Consider the following 17,513-nt stretch of genomic DNA (forward strand, 5'->3'; position numbering starts at 1 on the left):
ATAAAATATATGAAGCTCATAGGTATAATTCATATGTACATTTTACAGATGATTAATATTGTAAAGAGCTCCTCTTGTCCCCTGCCTAAGAAACAATAGCCCTTAGGGTGCCACTCTGATTGCATTCCTCACCTTCCTTCAAAGGATAACTAAACTGCAGAATTTTGTATTAATTTTTCCATAATAGCTTTTTTGTTAATCTTTTATAGATTGCTGTTGTTGCTGTGATGTGCAAACCCCACAGATGCCCACACATAAGTTTTACAGGAAACATATGTGTGTAAGTCTGGTGATTTCAATAATTTGTGTGTGTGTGTGTGTGTGTGTATTTTAATTTGGCCAATAAATTCTGTAATGCCTTGATCAGTACGTGCTGGTAATGTTTAAAGCTTTGATTTAATAGATGTATAGGTTAGTTCTCTGAAACAAACAGCCATCATTAGGATATTTCAGTACTTCTAAAATGGAACATATAAATATTTTGATTTATTACAACATTAGAAAAAAATACATAGCTTTTGGAACTTAGATGAATAGACACCCTGTTAACTGGACAAATGAAATGTGTTTGAACTGCCTCAATTCCAGCAGAAATTTAAAATGAATTTGGATGAGAAGAGTAACAAAATAAAAAACTATACTTATAAATAAGTTTTAGATGTCTCAAATTTAGATATTTGGGAGAATTAGCAGAAGCATATGCATGGCAGTAGGTAGGAACATTAAATAGGAGAGATTTTCCTGAGTGTGTCATAAGACAACACTATGATTATTGGTTCATACAGGAGAAATTGATTCTTGTGATTTGCTCTAAAAGTTTAAACCTCTAAAATAACGGTGACTGCAGTATTTGGAAAATGAACGCAATAGTATTCCTTTACGTAGTTATCTTGTTTGCTTATTGGTGAAAGTACATTATTTGCAGGTACTGTGCAGGTATACTGTTCTGTTAGGATTGGAGTGAAGCTCATGGGATTGCAGGATTTTATGGAGACTGTTGATTCTTAGGCTAGACTCTTGAACTAGGTTTTGTGTCTGACCCCTTCTTCTTTCACTGTATTGCCAGCTACTGCCCTGGTGGACCTGATTCAGACTTTGAATACTCTACCCAGTCCTACACCGGATATGAGGTACAGCACTTCGAGGTCGTCCTGATGAAGTGTTACATCATGTTTTATCCAGAGTGTGGCTTTACAAGTACTAGCTTTCTAAAAAGGAGTAAGTAGGTTGGGGACAGGAGGCCAGTCATCTGCACGGGAAGGTTTTGCCTTCTTCAGAAGAGGCCAGATACCAGCAAACCCAGTGACATTTTCTTCTTGTAAATTGCTTTCATTTTTCCTCCAATTTTCTATGGTTCAAATTTTTGAAAATACAAAAGAAATCATTCAGTGATGATTCCCCTTCATTTCTATCTCATAGCTCTCCTGTTCCACTCCTCCTCACAGTGGGCGGTCAGGGTTACCTCTTTCCTTCACATCCTTCAGCGATATTTTATGGATCTAAAAGCCTTTGCCCTTCCTTCTTACATATAAGGTAGAGTGTGAAAGCGGTATTCCGCACCTTACCTTTGCACTTTACAGCATATCTCCAAGAACGTTGTCTACCCGCACATCGTTTCACGGCTGTGGAGCTTTCCATTGCACGACAGTAGCATCAAGGCTATTAAGTCATTACAAACCATGTGTGCCTAAGAACCTTGTTTACAGGTCATTTTGCCCCATAAATCTTCGTGAGTTTGTGTGCACATCTGTGTGAGTAGTAGAACACTTTGGAGGCCCTGGGGATTTCATAAGCATTTACACAGAAGACAGATGAGATCCCAGGAATCACCCTGCTGTTGAGGCCCTGCTGGCAATTGAGTGGGGCTAGCCAGATGCTGCACAGGACAGCGTTTGAACCCTGGTTAGATGGAGAATGGAAGATGCGCTGCAAGACCAGTTTTTAATGTTCAAAACCACAGAGAATTTTATTGTACTACATCTTTTCAGAACTTTTTAAATTGAGCGTTCACAGAGTATTTTCTCTTTTTCTCTTAGCCAACCTCCATGCGAGCTATTCGTGCTAGATATGACCCTTATCTACAAACGAGACACCGGCTAGAACAGGTAAATTTTGAAAAAGCATTAATTTTTTTGAATTATTAGTGCATATTGATTTTTACAAAATACTGGGTTTCCCTGTAGTATTTTCTCATATGCATATAGCATAGTTTGATTATATCCATCTTCTTACTGCCCTCCCTTATGCCCCTGAAGTAACATATTTTCAATGAGATTTTTACACTTAAAAAGGTATTGTTGCTTTATTATGAAATAAAAAGTAAGAATGTATTTCTCCTTTCGAAGTTGTTCATACTTGTCCGAGGGAAGGAGACTATATTTTGCGATGTCTGGCATGGTCAGAAACACTCCTTTCTTTAGAGACTGTATTGCTTCTTTAAGGGTTCTATCTGTAGAAAGTCACATGGTATGAAATTTATGGACTGAAAGTGTATGAACGTTCTTAGAAGATAGTGCCTGGGTTGAATTTTATAAACTGGACCAAGAAAGGCTCTGACTGGTTTACCAGGTAGGAATTGACTGCAAAGTGGTGTGAGGAGTCTGCAGGACTTATGGAATCATTCTATACTGAGTGGTGGTTACACTGTATAACTAAACATTTTCCAAAAATTCACACTTTCTCAGTTTATAGGTAATGTGTTTTATTGCATATAAATTAGATCTCCACTTTACTGATTAAAAACAAGTACTGTGCAAAGGGCCTTGTGCTTTTCTAGAAATCTAAACATAGATACATTTTTTTTTGTTTATAACTTTATTTTAAACTTGTCCACTTTTAAAAATACAAGCTATCTTCTACATGCGGAAGATTAAAACTAGACCCATGTCCATCACCATGCACTAAACTAAAGTCAAAATGGATCAATGATGTAAATATTAAAACGGAAATACTATATCTACTGGAAGAGAAAGTAGGTAGAAATCTTGAAGACATAGGGGTAGGCAGAGAGTTCATGAACAGAAACCGAACTGTACGAGAAATACTCCAAAGAATTAACAACTAGGACCTCATCTCATTGAAAAGTTTTTGCATATCAAAAGAAATCACCAACAGGGTAAAAAGAAAACCCACAAATTGGGAAAAAATTTTCAACTGTCAACTGTCCCTCAGACAAAAGACTTCTATCTAGAGCATATAAAGAATTAAAAAAAATCAGGCCCAAAATTCAAAGACCGAATCCAAAAATAGGCATCTGAGATGAATGCACACTTCCCAGATGAAGAAATACAAATGGCAAATAAGTAGATGAAAAAATGTTCAACATCTTTGGTCATTCGAGAAATGCAAATTAAAACAACACTGAGATTCCATCTCACCCCAGAAAGAATGGCTGTCATCAAGAAATCAACCAGTAACAAATGCTGGAGGGGTTGTGGGGAAAAAGGAACCCATCTCCACTGCTGGTGGGAATGTAGACTGGTGAAACCACTGTGGAAATTAGTGTGGAGATTCCTTAGTAAATTAGGATTAGAGGTCCCACTTAACCCGGCTATTCCCCTTCTGAGTATTTTTCCAGAAGAACTGCAAATATCATACCACAGTGATGTATGTGCACCCATGTTTATAGCAGCACAATTTGTCATAGCTAAATTTTGGAAACAACCCCAATGCCCATCAACGGAGGAATGGATAAAAAAGATGTATTTTTATACAATGGAGTATTACTCAGCTATAAAAAGGTGAATTTGAGGTTTTCATAGGTAAATGGATGCAACTAGAGACCATACTCATAAATGAAATAAATCTGACTTGCATGTGTAAACATCAGATTGTCTCCCTAGTGTAAGAACCTGAAAGAGTAAATAAAACTCAAAAGGTACAATAGATATTGTAAAAGGGAAAGAAATTGCTCAAAGGAAGGAACAACTGGGATGAGGGAAAGGAGAAAAGAAAGAAAGAAGGAAGGGAAGAAATATATATGTATATACAAGGATAGCTGGGATAATTGTACTGCTGATGTCTATTGGTTTATTAAAAAGAATAGTTAATACTTAAATTTTTTTTTTTTTGACCAACTTTGCATGCTTATATCTGGTAATCTGAACAACTAATTTGAAGACAACGGTGTGCAATAGAACAATTGTTGTTGAATTCCTAGCATCTTGTTCAGTGAAGCTCTGTATCATGTCTAATTTTTCTTATTACTTTTTATTCTCCTTAATTGTTTGATCAATCTTGCATTCTTACATCTGGTAATCTGAGCAACTTCGTTGAAGATAACAATATGTAATATGACAACCATTATTAATTCCTGTCATCTTGTTTTGAAATCCTGTATCATTTTTATCGTTTTTGTGTTGTTTTATTGTTTTTCTTTCTCTTTAAAATAAAAAAAATAAAAATGTCAGCCATCATTTGTAGTCATTATAGTAACATCCAGTTGGGCAAATATTCAGTCTAAAATAGTAAGTGGTATATTCCATACTCAATGAATTGCTTCGGGATTTATTTAACTATTTATTAGCCTGGTTCTAACTTTCATTTTATCCAAGCATACTCTTCAACAAGATTGTCAGCAGTAGGAGAGGCCCCCATTGGGGGAGCATACATAGCTTGGAAAAGCATGTTCTAAACCAACTTTGGCTTAGTGTCTGTTGTTTTTTAAAAGCCATGTTATTTAACTCATTAAAATGTAGAACTGTGTTTCAACAGAGTGTGAAATGTTCGTGTTTACTAAAAAGGAGCCTGAGTTTTAGAGATTTAGAAACTAAGACAGAGTGGTGGTTCGTTTCTAACTGTAAGCGCACCATAACCATGAGTCACTTCCATGACACAGGCAGAGCCTCACCTCTGGAGTCCTGCAAGATTATTTTGAAAATGCCATCAGGGTGATTTTGATGTGTATTCCTTAGAAACAATCATAGATATAGAAGTGGAATGTTCTTTTAGTGTTGAAGCTTAGATAGGTATACATACACACACATGTAGTATGAATTATTATTTGCCATATTCAGGAAACAAATATAAAAAGGCACCTTTTTATCTTAATTAGTGTGGACAGCCTTACGTCATATATGAATTCTTGTTTATAATTTGGCACTTTGCTTGAGCCTTGTTTCCTCAAGGCTAACAGTACAGCAAGAAATTTAAATACCTATTTTTAAGAATTACAGTCTTGGCTTATTGTAGTTGACAGGATGAAAGATTTGTGCCATTACATTGCCTAGTAGAGGAGGCATAATATTTCATTTTTAATCATTCGCTTTGATGGGTTTTTTTCCTCCCAGAAAGCAGGCTTGTGGGGTCATCGGTGCCTACAGTCTTCAATTATAAACTGATTTCTTGATTTTTCTTACTAATATAGTGTTCTTTTTTCTTCCCTCTATGAGCTCCTGGTTATGTTGTATAATCATGCATGCATAATTGTTTCATAATCAGAAATGTATCTTTTTTGTCCCCAAGGCTTATCACAGACTCCGACATAAGATGTATTACACATAAATATTTATTATATTGCATTTTGTGTAGTATATTGTCTTTACTGCTTTCTAGTTTATATTCCTTGTGGTTTTTAAGTTTCTACACAACTCCAAGTATTGAAGTCAACCTTTTTGTTCATCTTTAATTCTCTTTCTCCCTTCCTTAAGCAGTAATTTTTTTCTTTTAGACTTTATTTTTTTATCTAGAGCATTTGCTAAATATGTTTAATTGCTTCTCCTCTTTAAAGAATCATTGCAAAATAAAATTAGAACTTTTTTAATACCCTGTTAGAACAGTTGCCTATACCTTTCTAATGCTGGTGAATTTGTTTCTTTCAGTTAAAACAGCTTGGTCACAGTGTGGATAAAGTGGAGTTTATTGTGATGGGTGGAACTTTTATGGCCCTTCCAGAAGAATACAGGGATTATTTTATCCGAAATTTACATGATGCCTTATCAGGACATACTTCCAACAATATTTACGAGGCAGTCAAGTAAGAAATTACTAATTTATAATAATGTACACTTCTACAAAGTTTATCCTTTTAAAAGTATGTTTCTGAGAATGCTTCTGTTCTCTATTCCTCTGTTCTACATTGACATTCTTATCCCTTGTACCCTCCTTTGTCTTGTGGGAAAGGATCATTTTCATTGAAAGAATCCTTTTAAAAAAGGAAGGAAGGAAAGGAAGGAAGGAGAGACGGACAGACACAGGGATGGATGGAAGGACGGATGGACTAGCGAGGCATAATAGGGTATCCCTATGATCCCAACTACTCAAGGGGCTGAAGCAGAAGGACTGAAAATTTTAGGCCAGCCATGGCAGCTTAGTAAGACCCTGTCTCAAAACAAACAAACAAAATGGATATGATCCATTCACATATGTTATGGTTTGTGTCTAGATGTCCCCTTAAATCCTCAAGCAATCCTAGAGTTTTTTTCAGAGATGGCTGAATCTAGAGTGTGTGATTGATTCATAGTGCAGTGCTGGGATTAAGGGTGGGTGATTGCTGGATCAGTCCACTGATTGGATTGGTACTGCTCTAATCCAGGTAGACTGGATACAATATAAGGGACAGAAAGAGGCTTGTCTTCTGTCTCTTTGTTGCTTTTGCTGTCTTTTGCTGCCATGAATGGTTGCCCCTCTGCCATGTACCACTTTGCCTTGGAGCCAGCTGATTATGGACTAAAACCTCTATCAGCTGTGAGCTAAATGAACCTTTCCCTCTTTAACTTTGGGTGTCAGGTATTTTGTCTCAGAAATGAGAAAAGACAACATAGTATTCTAAAATAGAGATACTCACAAAATATGATCTATAAAATGTCTTTTCAGGCTTAAGCAGATCCAAACAACTATCTAAACTAGGACTAGTTTTGATTGAGCTGGATACTCTTTTTCACATTTACCTGCTATAAAATCAACAAAACAAGTGACTTTTTAAAATCTGATTTATTAGTGACTACTATGCTGGAACTGTTACATAATTTCTGTTTATGAATGGGCTGTTAGTCTGTTTTATGCTGCTGTAACCAAACACTTGAGACTAGGTAGTTTATAATCACAACAGTTTATTATCTCTTGGTTCTGAAGGTTGGGAAGTTCGATATCAGGGTGTTAGCGTCTGACAAGGACCTTCTTGTCGTTACAGCAAGAGGGCAAGTTACACAAAAGGGCGCCCAACTTACCCTCTTGTAACCACGTTATCCCACCCATGAGGGCTGAGACCTCCTGTCAGAGGTCCCACCTAACCACCTGTCAGAGGTCCCACCTCTTAATACGGATTCATTGGCAACTAAATTTCAACCCAGAGTGTGGAGGGGACAAACATTTGAACCATAGTAGATTCAATTCTTCTGAAATCTAATCAGGGAAAAAAAAGAATTATGAATTCTTTTGATACTTTGTATGCCAGAGTTAGGACGAGTACTAAGGTTTCATATAAAGTTCAATAATTTAAGAAGTGTAAGTATTAAAATGATTTTTGTTTTCAGATGTTTTGAGAATACTTGTTTGCTATTTGTTACTCTTTTACCAAATGTTTCCGGAGAGCCTGTTAGGTTCTAACAGGTTCAAGGTATACTAAGTGAAAAAGCACAGTGTAGGTACTAGGCACTGTTTTAGGCCCTGGGAACCGTGGTGAGTAAGACAAGCACCGTTCTTGTCCTCATGGTGTTTTTGTTCCACTGGCTCAGCAGGCTGCAAAGAATTAAGTGCTGCCATGGAAAGGCACTGCAGTGATAGACAGGATGTGGCCTATAAAGAGGAGTCGGTGCTTGAATCAGGGTGCAGTGTGCTTAGAAAATGCCAAAGTCTTTAAACGTCAGAAGAGATCCCAGTGAAGAAGAGGGAGAATGGCCTGAGATGAGATTGCAGTGTTGGATAAGGCCCAGATTATACGTACTTGTGAGGAGATGAAGTTTTGTTTTTTTGAAATGCAGTAGGAAGATAGATGGCCCTAAGCAGGAGAGTGCTGTGTTCTGGTTCATGAGGAAGGTCATGGTGGCTAATGGTGGCTAGCCCTGGGTTTAGAGGGGTGCAAGAGTGCAAGGGGCAGCCGATAGGACCATCACCCATCTCAGGTGAGGGTGGTGGCAGAGGTGATGAAGAAAAGGTTGGGAAGGAGTCCGGCATGACGCACAGCTTTGGGCTGACGGCGGTGGTCGGAACATGGTGCAGTATGCTGAGGTGAAGGCGGCCGAGGGAAGAGCAGAATTAGGGGAGAAAATCAAAAGATTTTCTTTCGGTTTGAAATGCCTGCAGTACATTCAGGCAGAGGTGTTGGGTGGGCTAGCACTACAAAAGCCTGGGCTAGCACTAGAGAATTGGGGGTGACGAGCTCAGAGGTGCTATTTACAGCTTTGTAAATGGATGAGATCACCTAAGGGGAAGATCTCCAAGGTATACTAAGTGAAAAAGCGCGGTGTAGAGCAGTTCTTATACTGTGGTGCCATCATTTGTGTCCATGAACGTGTGTGTGTGTGTGTGTGTGTGTGTGTGTGTAGGAGAGAGAAGCAGTAGAACTGTAATCGTCAGAAGGCTTCAAGCTGAGGAGAAAGGGAGTGGGAAATGGAAGAAAAGGAGCATGTTTACGTTTGCTCTTATTTCATACCCACAGTAACCCTTTGAGTGAAGAGAGATGAAGTAATTTGACCAAAGCTACACAGGGAGTCAGTGGCAGAGTGGGGACATAAACCCCAGTGTGATGGTTTGTGTCTGAATGTCCCCCCAAAGCCTCATGCAGTCATGAGGTGGGCTTCTATAGTTTATGATTGATTCATGGTCCGATGTTGGAATTACGGACGTGGGTACTGCACGCCCTGGGGCAGATAGTTTGCATCCACTGTAAGGGAGAGAAGGAGGCTGCTTGCCGCCACTGCTCCCTTTTACTCTGGCTGCTTTTGCTGTCTTCCGCCCCCATGAACGGTTGCCCTCTGCAATGTGCCAGTCTGAGTATGACTGAAACCTCCACAAACTGTGAGCTAAATAAATCTTTCCTTCCTTAATTCTGGGTGTTAACTACTTTGTCTCAGCAAGGAGAGAAAAGTAACCAAGACACCCAAGCAGGAGCTGGGAGTGTAACTCAGGCAGGGGCTGGAGTGTAACTCAGCGGTAGAGTGTTTGCCTCATATGCACAAGGCCCCAGGATTAAGTGCCAGTACTGCAAACAAATAAAAATAAAGAAATAGACCCCAGGCTGCTTTGCTTTCAGAGCCTGACCTCCACTGCAGTGCTAGAAGCTGCTAGGTGTAGAAATTGTGCTGTGTGTACTATATGGGTATGTATGTGTATGTGTGTGTGTACATACTTGTGCACCTGTGTGTACACCATCAGCACTTGAAAGTATTAGAAGGAATGTGGTCTCTGTTTTCTGCTGCTGTTACCACCTTCAAGCTTGTCTCTGGCTCCTCATTTATAAGAAAAAAGGGAAACATCATCCAGCTTACTCTACGGTTTACAAACTGTGCCCCTCTTAGAGTTTTTATGTGATGATAAGTAGCACCAGATTTTGAATGGACCAAGGATGGCTGTGTTAACCTATAATTAAAGCAGTTCTTAGTACTTAGTAGGCTTAAGTAAATGTGTGAGTAGATTTTGAATGAATGGTTAATCTGTAGATCAAACATTGACAGCTGCTGATGTTGCCTTTTGAAATTGGGGATAGCTACATGTTTGTGTACCATGTGTGCTTCCCCTGTGGGTCTCCTTTGAGTTTGTAAAACATGAAAAGAACCGAGGAGCTTTCTCATACATTTAAATAAAATTACAAGGATACTTGCGGGGCCTGTGTAAAGAGTCGGCCGCTGGGAGAGTGTCACGATGAGCAGCCTACTTTTCTTTGATTGACTCTAGGGTATGTGACAGGTGAATTCTGTGTCTCTACATCCAGACTCTGCAGTGCGCGTGGCTCCCACAGGGGCCTCAGTAGCGGGATGAGATGGGAACTATTTTTACCACTCATTCAAAACCTTGATCATTCATGAGTGTGAGTCATGCTTAGCAAAATGCAGAAGTCTTCAAACTTTAGAGGAGTAGTGATGTCATCCAACTCGATCCCCTTGATACTGAAAAATCACCTGACAGCTTTGATAAGATGCAGTTGAGGAAACTAACTTAGCGAGTCCGAAGCCACGAGACTTTGGGGTGGCAGCAGCGCCTCAGAGGGTCATGACTGAGAGTTAGCCCAGAAACTTCCCTAGCAGGGTGATCTTTGAAGACCATTCAGTTTTTCTTCCCGAGCTCTTGTATTTATGTACTCCTCTCTCATTGCAGGTTTCTTGTGCTGAGACCTTGTCTGTTAAGTGGAATTGAGCTATAAATATCTTAAATATGTGGGTTCCACACAGCACCCGGGTTCCGTAAAGCAGCTGAGGTCTGTGTGATGAGTATCTAGGACGTAGCTAGTGTGCCACTTTCATCAATTGCAACTTTAACAATTTTGCTTCATTCTTGATGTGAAGCTTTGTGCAGAAGTGTGCTAGCGCCGTTAAAACAAGCGAACTTCAGTTCGTGAAGTGTTTATCCAAAATTCCTGGGGAGAAGAAAGCCTCTTTCGGTAATGGAGGAGGCAAAGCCAGTGTTGTTTTGTTTCTATTCTTGAATTTACCTCAAGAGGGCAACAAACACTTTACTTTTCAGATAAAAATTTATATATGGTTTGAGTCTTCACTGCAACAAATCTCACGAATGGCTCTTAGGAAATAATAAAAGTGCAATCTGGGACCCATAAAATCACTGTTAGTGCTGCCTTGAGCTCTGCCAGCCCACACTGTGTGTTTCACTCTGTTCTCCTCATTGCTATATTTTTATGAGGCAGTGTGATAAAAGCCAGTTTGTGAACTCTTGTTTGCTTTGTTGAGGTGAATTTTTTTTGCTACCAGTTTCCTATACCAGAGCTGGTATTTGTTTTGGGAGAAACTTCATGTTATTTGAACAAGTAGTCTGACATGAACTAGAGAACTAGACACATTAAATTATTTGCAAATATTAGCATCACTGTAAAATAACGAACAGCCCAGGACAACTGTATTTTTGACACATGGCATCCTTTTCAAGATTTTTGGATTCGACCTTGTTGTTCTCTGTATTAAGTGGTAGAGAGGCTTTTAGTGAAAACTGGCTGGTTTTCCCACTGTGCCTGGCCTCCTTCAGATGTGAAGAGATGAAATTCAGGTTTATTTTGCTACTAATTATTAGATGTTTGTGCTTGCTAACTAGCTTTCATTACCTTTAAAGGCTATTTTTTAAAGGTTACTTTTAAACTAGGTTGAAGGGCCAGAGATATAGCTCAGCGGCACAGCGCCTGCCTGGCAAGCACAAGGTCACGAGTTCGATTCCCGATACCAAAAAAAAAAGTCTGAAGGTTAAACTAGGTTGAAAATTACATATTGAGGCAGACAAGGCAACAGTGTTCAGGGTAAAAGTCTTTGTTCAAGCTAGGATCAGGCTTCACCGTTGTGAAGGTGTCCTTGCTTTGTTTTCATGTGCCTCATCTGCTGAAGGTTTGCCTCTTACAAGATCAGGAATTCCGGGGAAGAACAACTCCGGTGAGGTTAGCCTGCTTGTTTGTGGCAGGCAGGCAGGACATAATATCCTTGCAGATGGGAAAGCTGGAAAGCTGAATGAGTGGAGATCCGTTCAAGGACAAAGCCCGTTATGGTCTCTGCGCAGGATCACTGCACTGAGCACAGCGCTAATCACTCCTTACTATCAGCTCGGTCTCCAGAGAGCGACAATTACCGGTGTCCGTCATCCTTAAGAATCATAGCTCTGGAGATAAAGAGGACCGACAGTGGAATCTGAGTCACCCATTCACGGGATGCAGATGATGCCAAATAACTCAGAGCAACCTTTTAAGAGAGTTTTATTACTTTCTAATCAGCTCTGCCCAGAAGCAGGTTCACATTCAATCTTTAATGCTCCTTGGCTGTTTTTACAAGATGCAATTTAAAAGGGTAGTTGCCCATCAAGAAGTGAGTGAGTCACCTTTCTCCCTTGGAATTTTTAATTCATTTCCGTTCCTTCTTTTCCCCCTCACCAATGCCTTTAAATCCTCCAAATGTGTCCTTACATGTCTTGGGAAAGCTGGAGTGCTAGGTAGTGCTGGGTACCAGGGCCCGAAGTCAGTTTCCTAGACGTGCAGATCTGGCAGGGAAGCAAAGCAGCCTGGGAGGCTTGAAAGTGACTGTGTCTTGCCTTGCTGCTCTGGGCCTTAGAACCTCAGGCCTCAGAACTTCCTGAATTTCTGGCTTTTGAGTCTGGTACTCCCTGCTCCTCACTTGATATATGGACCACTTTGACCTACCCTGATTTTCGTAGATAGTCCTTAACAACAGCTAAGCAACCTAAGATACAGTCCTGACTATCTTAAATGAGGTGATACTAGTTTTTCTTCCAGCATTTTATTTGAAAGGAAATTTGAAAGAATTTCCCAGTGACATCCACTTACCTGTCACCTAAATTCTGCAATACCGGCTTTATCACGTCTGTTCATTCCACTATCCATTCATCGGTCTTGTGTGTGTGTGTGTGTGTGTGTGTGTGTACTTTTTCATGGATTACCTGTATTCATTGTTGGTGTTTTTCTTTTGAAGTAAATTTGCATATGGTTAAATACACAGATCTTAATTATACCAGTGAGTAGTTTTGACAAATGCATGTACCTATGCAGCAAAGCCCTATTAAGATACAGAACATTATTATTATCCCCGAAGGTTGCCTTATGCCCTTCTCAAGAAATGCTCACCTGTACCTTCTAGAGGCAGCTGTTCTGATATTTTCCTCACTATAGATGGATTTTGCCTATTCCAGAACTTCATATAAATCTAGCATGTAGTATTTTGTGTTTGGCTTCTTTCACTGAGCACGGTATTTTAAGATTCATCAATGTTATTAGGAGTTTAGTACTTGCTACCATTTTAGTACCAAGTAGTATTCCATCATAGGTATCTACCAGTTTGTTTAGTCATACTTCTGTTAATGGATTCCAGGCCTATTTCCAGTGTGTGGCTATCTGTAAAACTTCACAGAACATTCTTATACAAATCTTTGTGAATATACACATTTACTTCTCTGGGTAGTAATTAGAATTGCTAAGTTTGTTTAGTTTTATAAGCAACTGTCAGCCATTTTGCCAAATGACTGTATCACTTGTACTCCCGCCAGTAATGTCTGAGCACTTGATTATTCTGTATCCTCAAAAACCTGATATTGCCAATCCTTTTGTTTTGGGAGTGTGTGTATGTGTGTGTGCACTTGTGCTGGGACCTCACACATGCTACGCAAATGCTCTGCCCCTGAACTACACCTCTTCTCAAGAAATCCTCACTGGGCCTTCCAGAGGTAGCCGTTCTGATTTTACCAGTACCCAATGCTGGTACTACACCGTGTCGATTACTGTAGCTTCTTACTATGTCCTGAAGTCAAGTAATGTTTGTCTTCACCTTTGTGCCTGCTTTAGACAGTCTAAATCCCGACCCCTGGACCTTTTCATTTTAGTGATTCTGTGGGTATGAAATGATATTAATTAAGGTTTTAATTCATGCTTTCCTAATGACTAGTCCCATGAAGCACTTTAGTATATGCTTATGCTATTTGAATGTATTTCCTTTGTGAAGTGTCTGTTAAAATCTTTTGCTCATTTGTAATTGAGTTGTTATGTATCCTGGAATCCAATCCTTTTCAGATCTGTTTTGTGTAAATACGAAAACCCAATTTGTTTTTTGACTGTTCACGGTATTAATTATATCTTTGAGCAGAATTGATGAGGTCTAACTTAGCAGTTTTTTCTTTTATGGTTATTGCTTTCTGTTTTGTCACTGGTAAACTGTTACATGTTCCTAAGGCATAAAGATTTTCTCTTGTGCTTTCTAGTTACAATTTTAGCTTTTATACTTAGGGTTTTATTTTAGGTTGTTTGCAGCATTATGCATGCAGTTGATCTTTGTATGTTTGCTTCATATCATAAGCCCTTACTAAATTCACATCCTGACTTGAATTTCTTTAGTGCTGTATCCTTAGATGAGCTGTTTATTCTCTTTGAACGTCAGTATCTTCATATGCAAAATGGGGATGATAGGACTCACCGGGCTGCTGAAAGGGTTGTATATTGAGAGACCCCTTGGTCCAGGGTGGCCTCATCAAAGTGACTTTTTGTCCTCTTGCCTCACCAGCCCCTGAGCAAGTGATTTGACTCCTATTTGTGGGTGGCCAGCATTAAGACCACTAACTCCCATGACTGAAATCTAAAGTGGTACTCGCTTTTCTAACACCTGCTTTTAGTAAATGACAAAAATGTCTTCTGATTTTGTAAATCATTACTAAGAGTAATAGGCTTGGTGGAAAGACTTTTGTATATGTGGAAGCCATTTCATCTAAATTATTCCCATGATCATTACATATATTCTCCCTCCCCTTTTTTTGCCTCTTATTTAAAATGACGCTGAAACACAGAGTGGGAAATAATGCAGATGGTTTTCAGTGATGTGAAGAATGGTTGCTAGGAATTGAAAAATAGGTTTTCACAGTTGAAATCACTGTTTCCAAGAAGATTATAGTTGCAGCACACTGCATGAGAATAATAAGGATAATGATAATAATATTCTGATCTGCGAGTTCAGTCATGTCAGACCTGTGAGGTACCGGTGCTGCTATTACTGTCATTTGCAGATAAGGAATCTGAAGCCCAGAGAGGTTAACAGCATTGCCGTTTGCATAGTCAGGAAGTAGCAGAGCCAGGATTTGAATTTAGTCCACATCCGTAGTCCACGCATAACCACTGCCCCATCCTGGGCAGATTAAGGAAAGGCAGTCCTTTGAGTGGAAGAAAGGGATCCAAGATTGTAGCAGATCTGTTATTTGAAATGTGCTCTACAGGTATTCTGAGAGAAGCCTCACAAAGTGTATTGGAATTACCATCGAGACCAGGCCAGATTATTGCATGAAGCGACACTTAAGTGACATGTTGACCTACGGCTGCACAAGGCTGGAGATTGGGGTGCAGAGTGTGTATGAAGATGTGGCCAGAGATACCAACAGGTGAGAAGGTGGCAGACGATCTCCCACAGGTTGTTTTTTCCGTCTGTTCCCCAGTTTCCTCACATTCATACACATTCTTTCTTTCAGTCTCAGACAGAGGAGTCTAGGGTTCCTCCTTTTCAGAATCGCTTCCTCTGCCTTGCTCTTCAGTCCACCCCCTCTTCCCTCGCTTTCAGTCCCCTCTTCAGTATCCTGTAACCGTGCTCATCCCGCTCCTGTCCCTGCCCTAGACAGCTTTTCCCATGTAGGTACTAGGAAGCTGTTGTAATTTAAGCAGGAAATATCAATATCCCATTAAGAAGTGAGCAGCAGGGTTTGGTGAATGATTAGAAATGAAAATAGGAAGTCCAGGAAGTTTGGAGGGACATGGGTTTCATTTTGGATACACTAAGTTTTGGATACTAGTGGAACCAGTGCAGCTACAAGTGCAGAGCTAGCTTTGGAGCAGGGCTAGCCAGTAGCACATTTTGCAGTGACGAAAATGCTGTATGCCTGCACTGTCCAAGGTAGTCCAACTAAGAAACTGAATATCGCCTTTTGTTCCCTTTAAATAATTTGAAAACTACACATACGTAGCAGCTAGCATAGCATAGAGTGTAACTTTGAGGTGTTGGTTGTTTGGGCGTGGAGTTCAGAGGACAGGCCCAGCTTCATCACAGAACCTTGGGGTCCTTCGCCAAAAGAGCAAAAGTTGGAGCCATGGGAATAGATGGGAAGGTGCAGAGGGAATGCGGCAGAATCCATGGTGTCTAGGACTGTTCTGTGCTGAATGGGAATGTCCTGGTGCGGGAAGGGGTTGATACCAGGCTTCCCTCTTCAGTGCCCCAGCCTTTGATGAGGCTCGCTTCCTACTTGGCTGTGGCGCTAGAGTGTATGTGATGGGGATTTACCCATGGGGCACTTTTGTTTGCATAACAGTAGTGAATTTTCTTTCCTCAGGGGCCACACTGTCAAGGCAGTGTGTGAGTCATTCCACCTGGCCAAAGATTCTGGTTTCAAAGTTGTGGCTCATATGATGCCTGATCTGCCAAACGTGGGACTAGAACGCGACATTGAGCAGTTTATAGTAAGTATCACCTACAGCACGCTGAATGCCTCTGTGTGCTGTGTAGACCCTCTCTGCTTTGATTGCTTGTTGGCTATAGATTTTCTCCATTCGTATGGAATATTAGAAGCACAGTAAAGAGAAGCCACCCACAACTCCAATATCAAATAAAGCTCTTTTAATACATTCTCTGCAGGGTTCTTTCATGCTTAGGAGTTTTGGAGAATGGGATTGTTTATCCACATACAACACAGGCACACCTGCATGCCTGCATACATATGGGATGGGTAATTGTTTTAATAGGTTTTTTTTTTTACTGAACATTATAATAAGCATTTGTCCATTTACAGCCTGATCCTGTTAAAATGTTAACATATTTAAATGTCCATTTGATTTAATCTATCATACTTGGCTTTACCACATGCACATTTTTCAAAATTTAAATTTTGGCCCCACCCCTTAGTAGCAAAGTGTTTCCCCGCTCCTTTCCTTGGTTTCTTCACCTCTTCAGTGAGGCCAGTACAATGTCCACCTGTTGCAGAGATTAACTGAGGTGCCACACATGACACCCAGGAAGATGCCTGGCACACAGGGCTTGGTACATAGCAGCAGCTGCTAGTATGTCCGGTCCGCCCAGGGGTCCTCTCGGCTGCCTGCAGGTGTCCTTCAGAGTTGCTGTCCTTCGTCCCTGTGTGACAGGCGCCCTGCAAGCTCCCTGAGCTCACCACACAGCGTCTCACTGTTCACCGCTGCCAGCCTGGTTCGCTTCGCTTGTGTCACTAGCAGAGTGACGTCTGCTAAATTCATTTTTTATCTTTATTTTACACAAGCTGTTAGAGAGTAGTAATCCAATTAAATGTGTTCTAAAATTCAGTAACGCTGAAGAGGTCCTGATCACAAAGCAGTAACTAGGTTTGTTTTTCTTCCTTAGTATTTGCCTCCATATTTTTTAATCCTGTACTTAGATTGCTGTTCTTGATTTATCAATTTTAGATAGATTCCCTTGCCTTGCGGTTTTGGAAGTTAAACACTTAATTCTTTTATCCTCCCTCCTAATATCTCAATATTTTTATATGTATTTTTAAGTTAACCTAATGTGGTAGAAACATTTCTGTTCTTGGATAACCTCGGCTCTTTGTGGAGTTACCAGCCACCTTCTTTTCTTGCTCAGTATTTGTCATGTTTTCCCCTGTCCCCACACAGTGTTAAAGCCCCGTGAGTAGGTTGTCTGGTCTTCCTGTTCTTTTCTTAGCCAAGAGACCTAACTGCCAGGCAGGGTCCCGATCTTCCAGCTACAAGCTGGACTGGTATTGCGCATTTCTTGTACACAGGTGCCGTCTTAGGAGCTTTTCCGCTCTCGGAACCCAATCCCTGGTTTGCTGGATCTCAGGTTATCTTCTTCGTTAAGTCCTTCATTTTGCCAAAACATGTTCTCCAGCAACTTCCTAGAAAA

General features: G+C 40.2%; 1 protein-coding gene across 2 annotated transcripts in view; it reads left to right on the plus strand.

The window, feature by feature from the left end:
- The window catches only part of Elp3 (elongator acetyltransferase complex subunit 3), a 69,731-nt gene that overhangs the window by 12,711 nt on the left and 39,507 nt on the right, over positions 1-17,513 (plus strand). For both annotated transcript variants that reach the window (XM_005373765.2, XM_005373767.2), the window contains 6 exons: positions 210-280; positions 1,067-1,130; positions 2,037-2,105; positions 5,820-5,974; positions 14,854-15,015; positions 15,955-16,081. In XM_005373765.2, the coding sequence (XP_005373822.1) occupies positions 210-280; positions 1,067-1,130; positions 2,037-2,105; positions 5,820-5,974; positions 14,854-15,015; positions 15,955-16,081 (648 nt within the window). The remainder of the gene's footprint in view (positions 1-209; positions 281-1,066; positions 1,131-2,036; positions 2,106-5,819; positions 5,975-14,853; positions 15,016-15,954; positions 16,082-17,513) is intronic.

Source organism: Chinchilla lanigera, unplaced genomic scaffold (assembly GCF_000276665.1).
Source record: "Chinchilla lanigera isolate Chin_1 unplaced genomic scaffold, ChiLan1.0 scaffold00002, whole genome shotgun sequence".
NCBI classification, from domain to species: domain Eukaryota; kingdom Metazoa; phylum Chordata; class Mammalia; order Rodentia; family Chinchillidae; genus Chinchilla; species Chinchilla lanigera.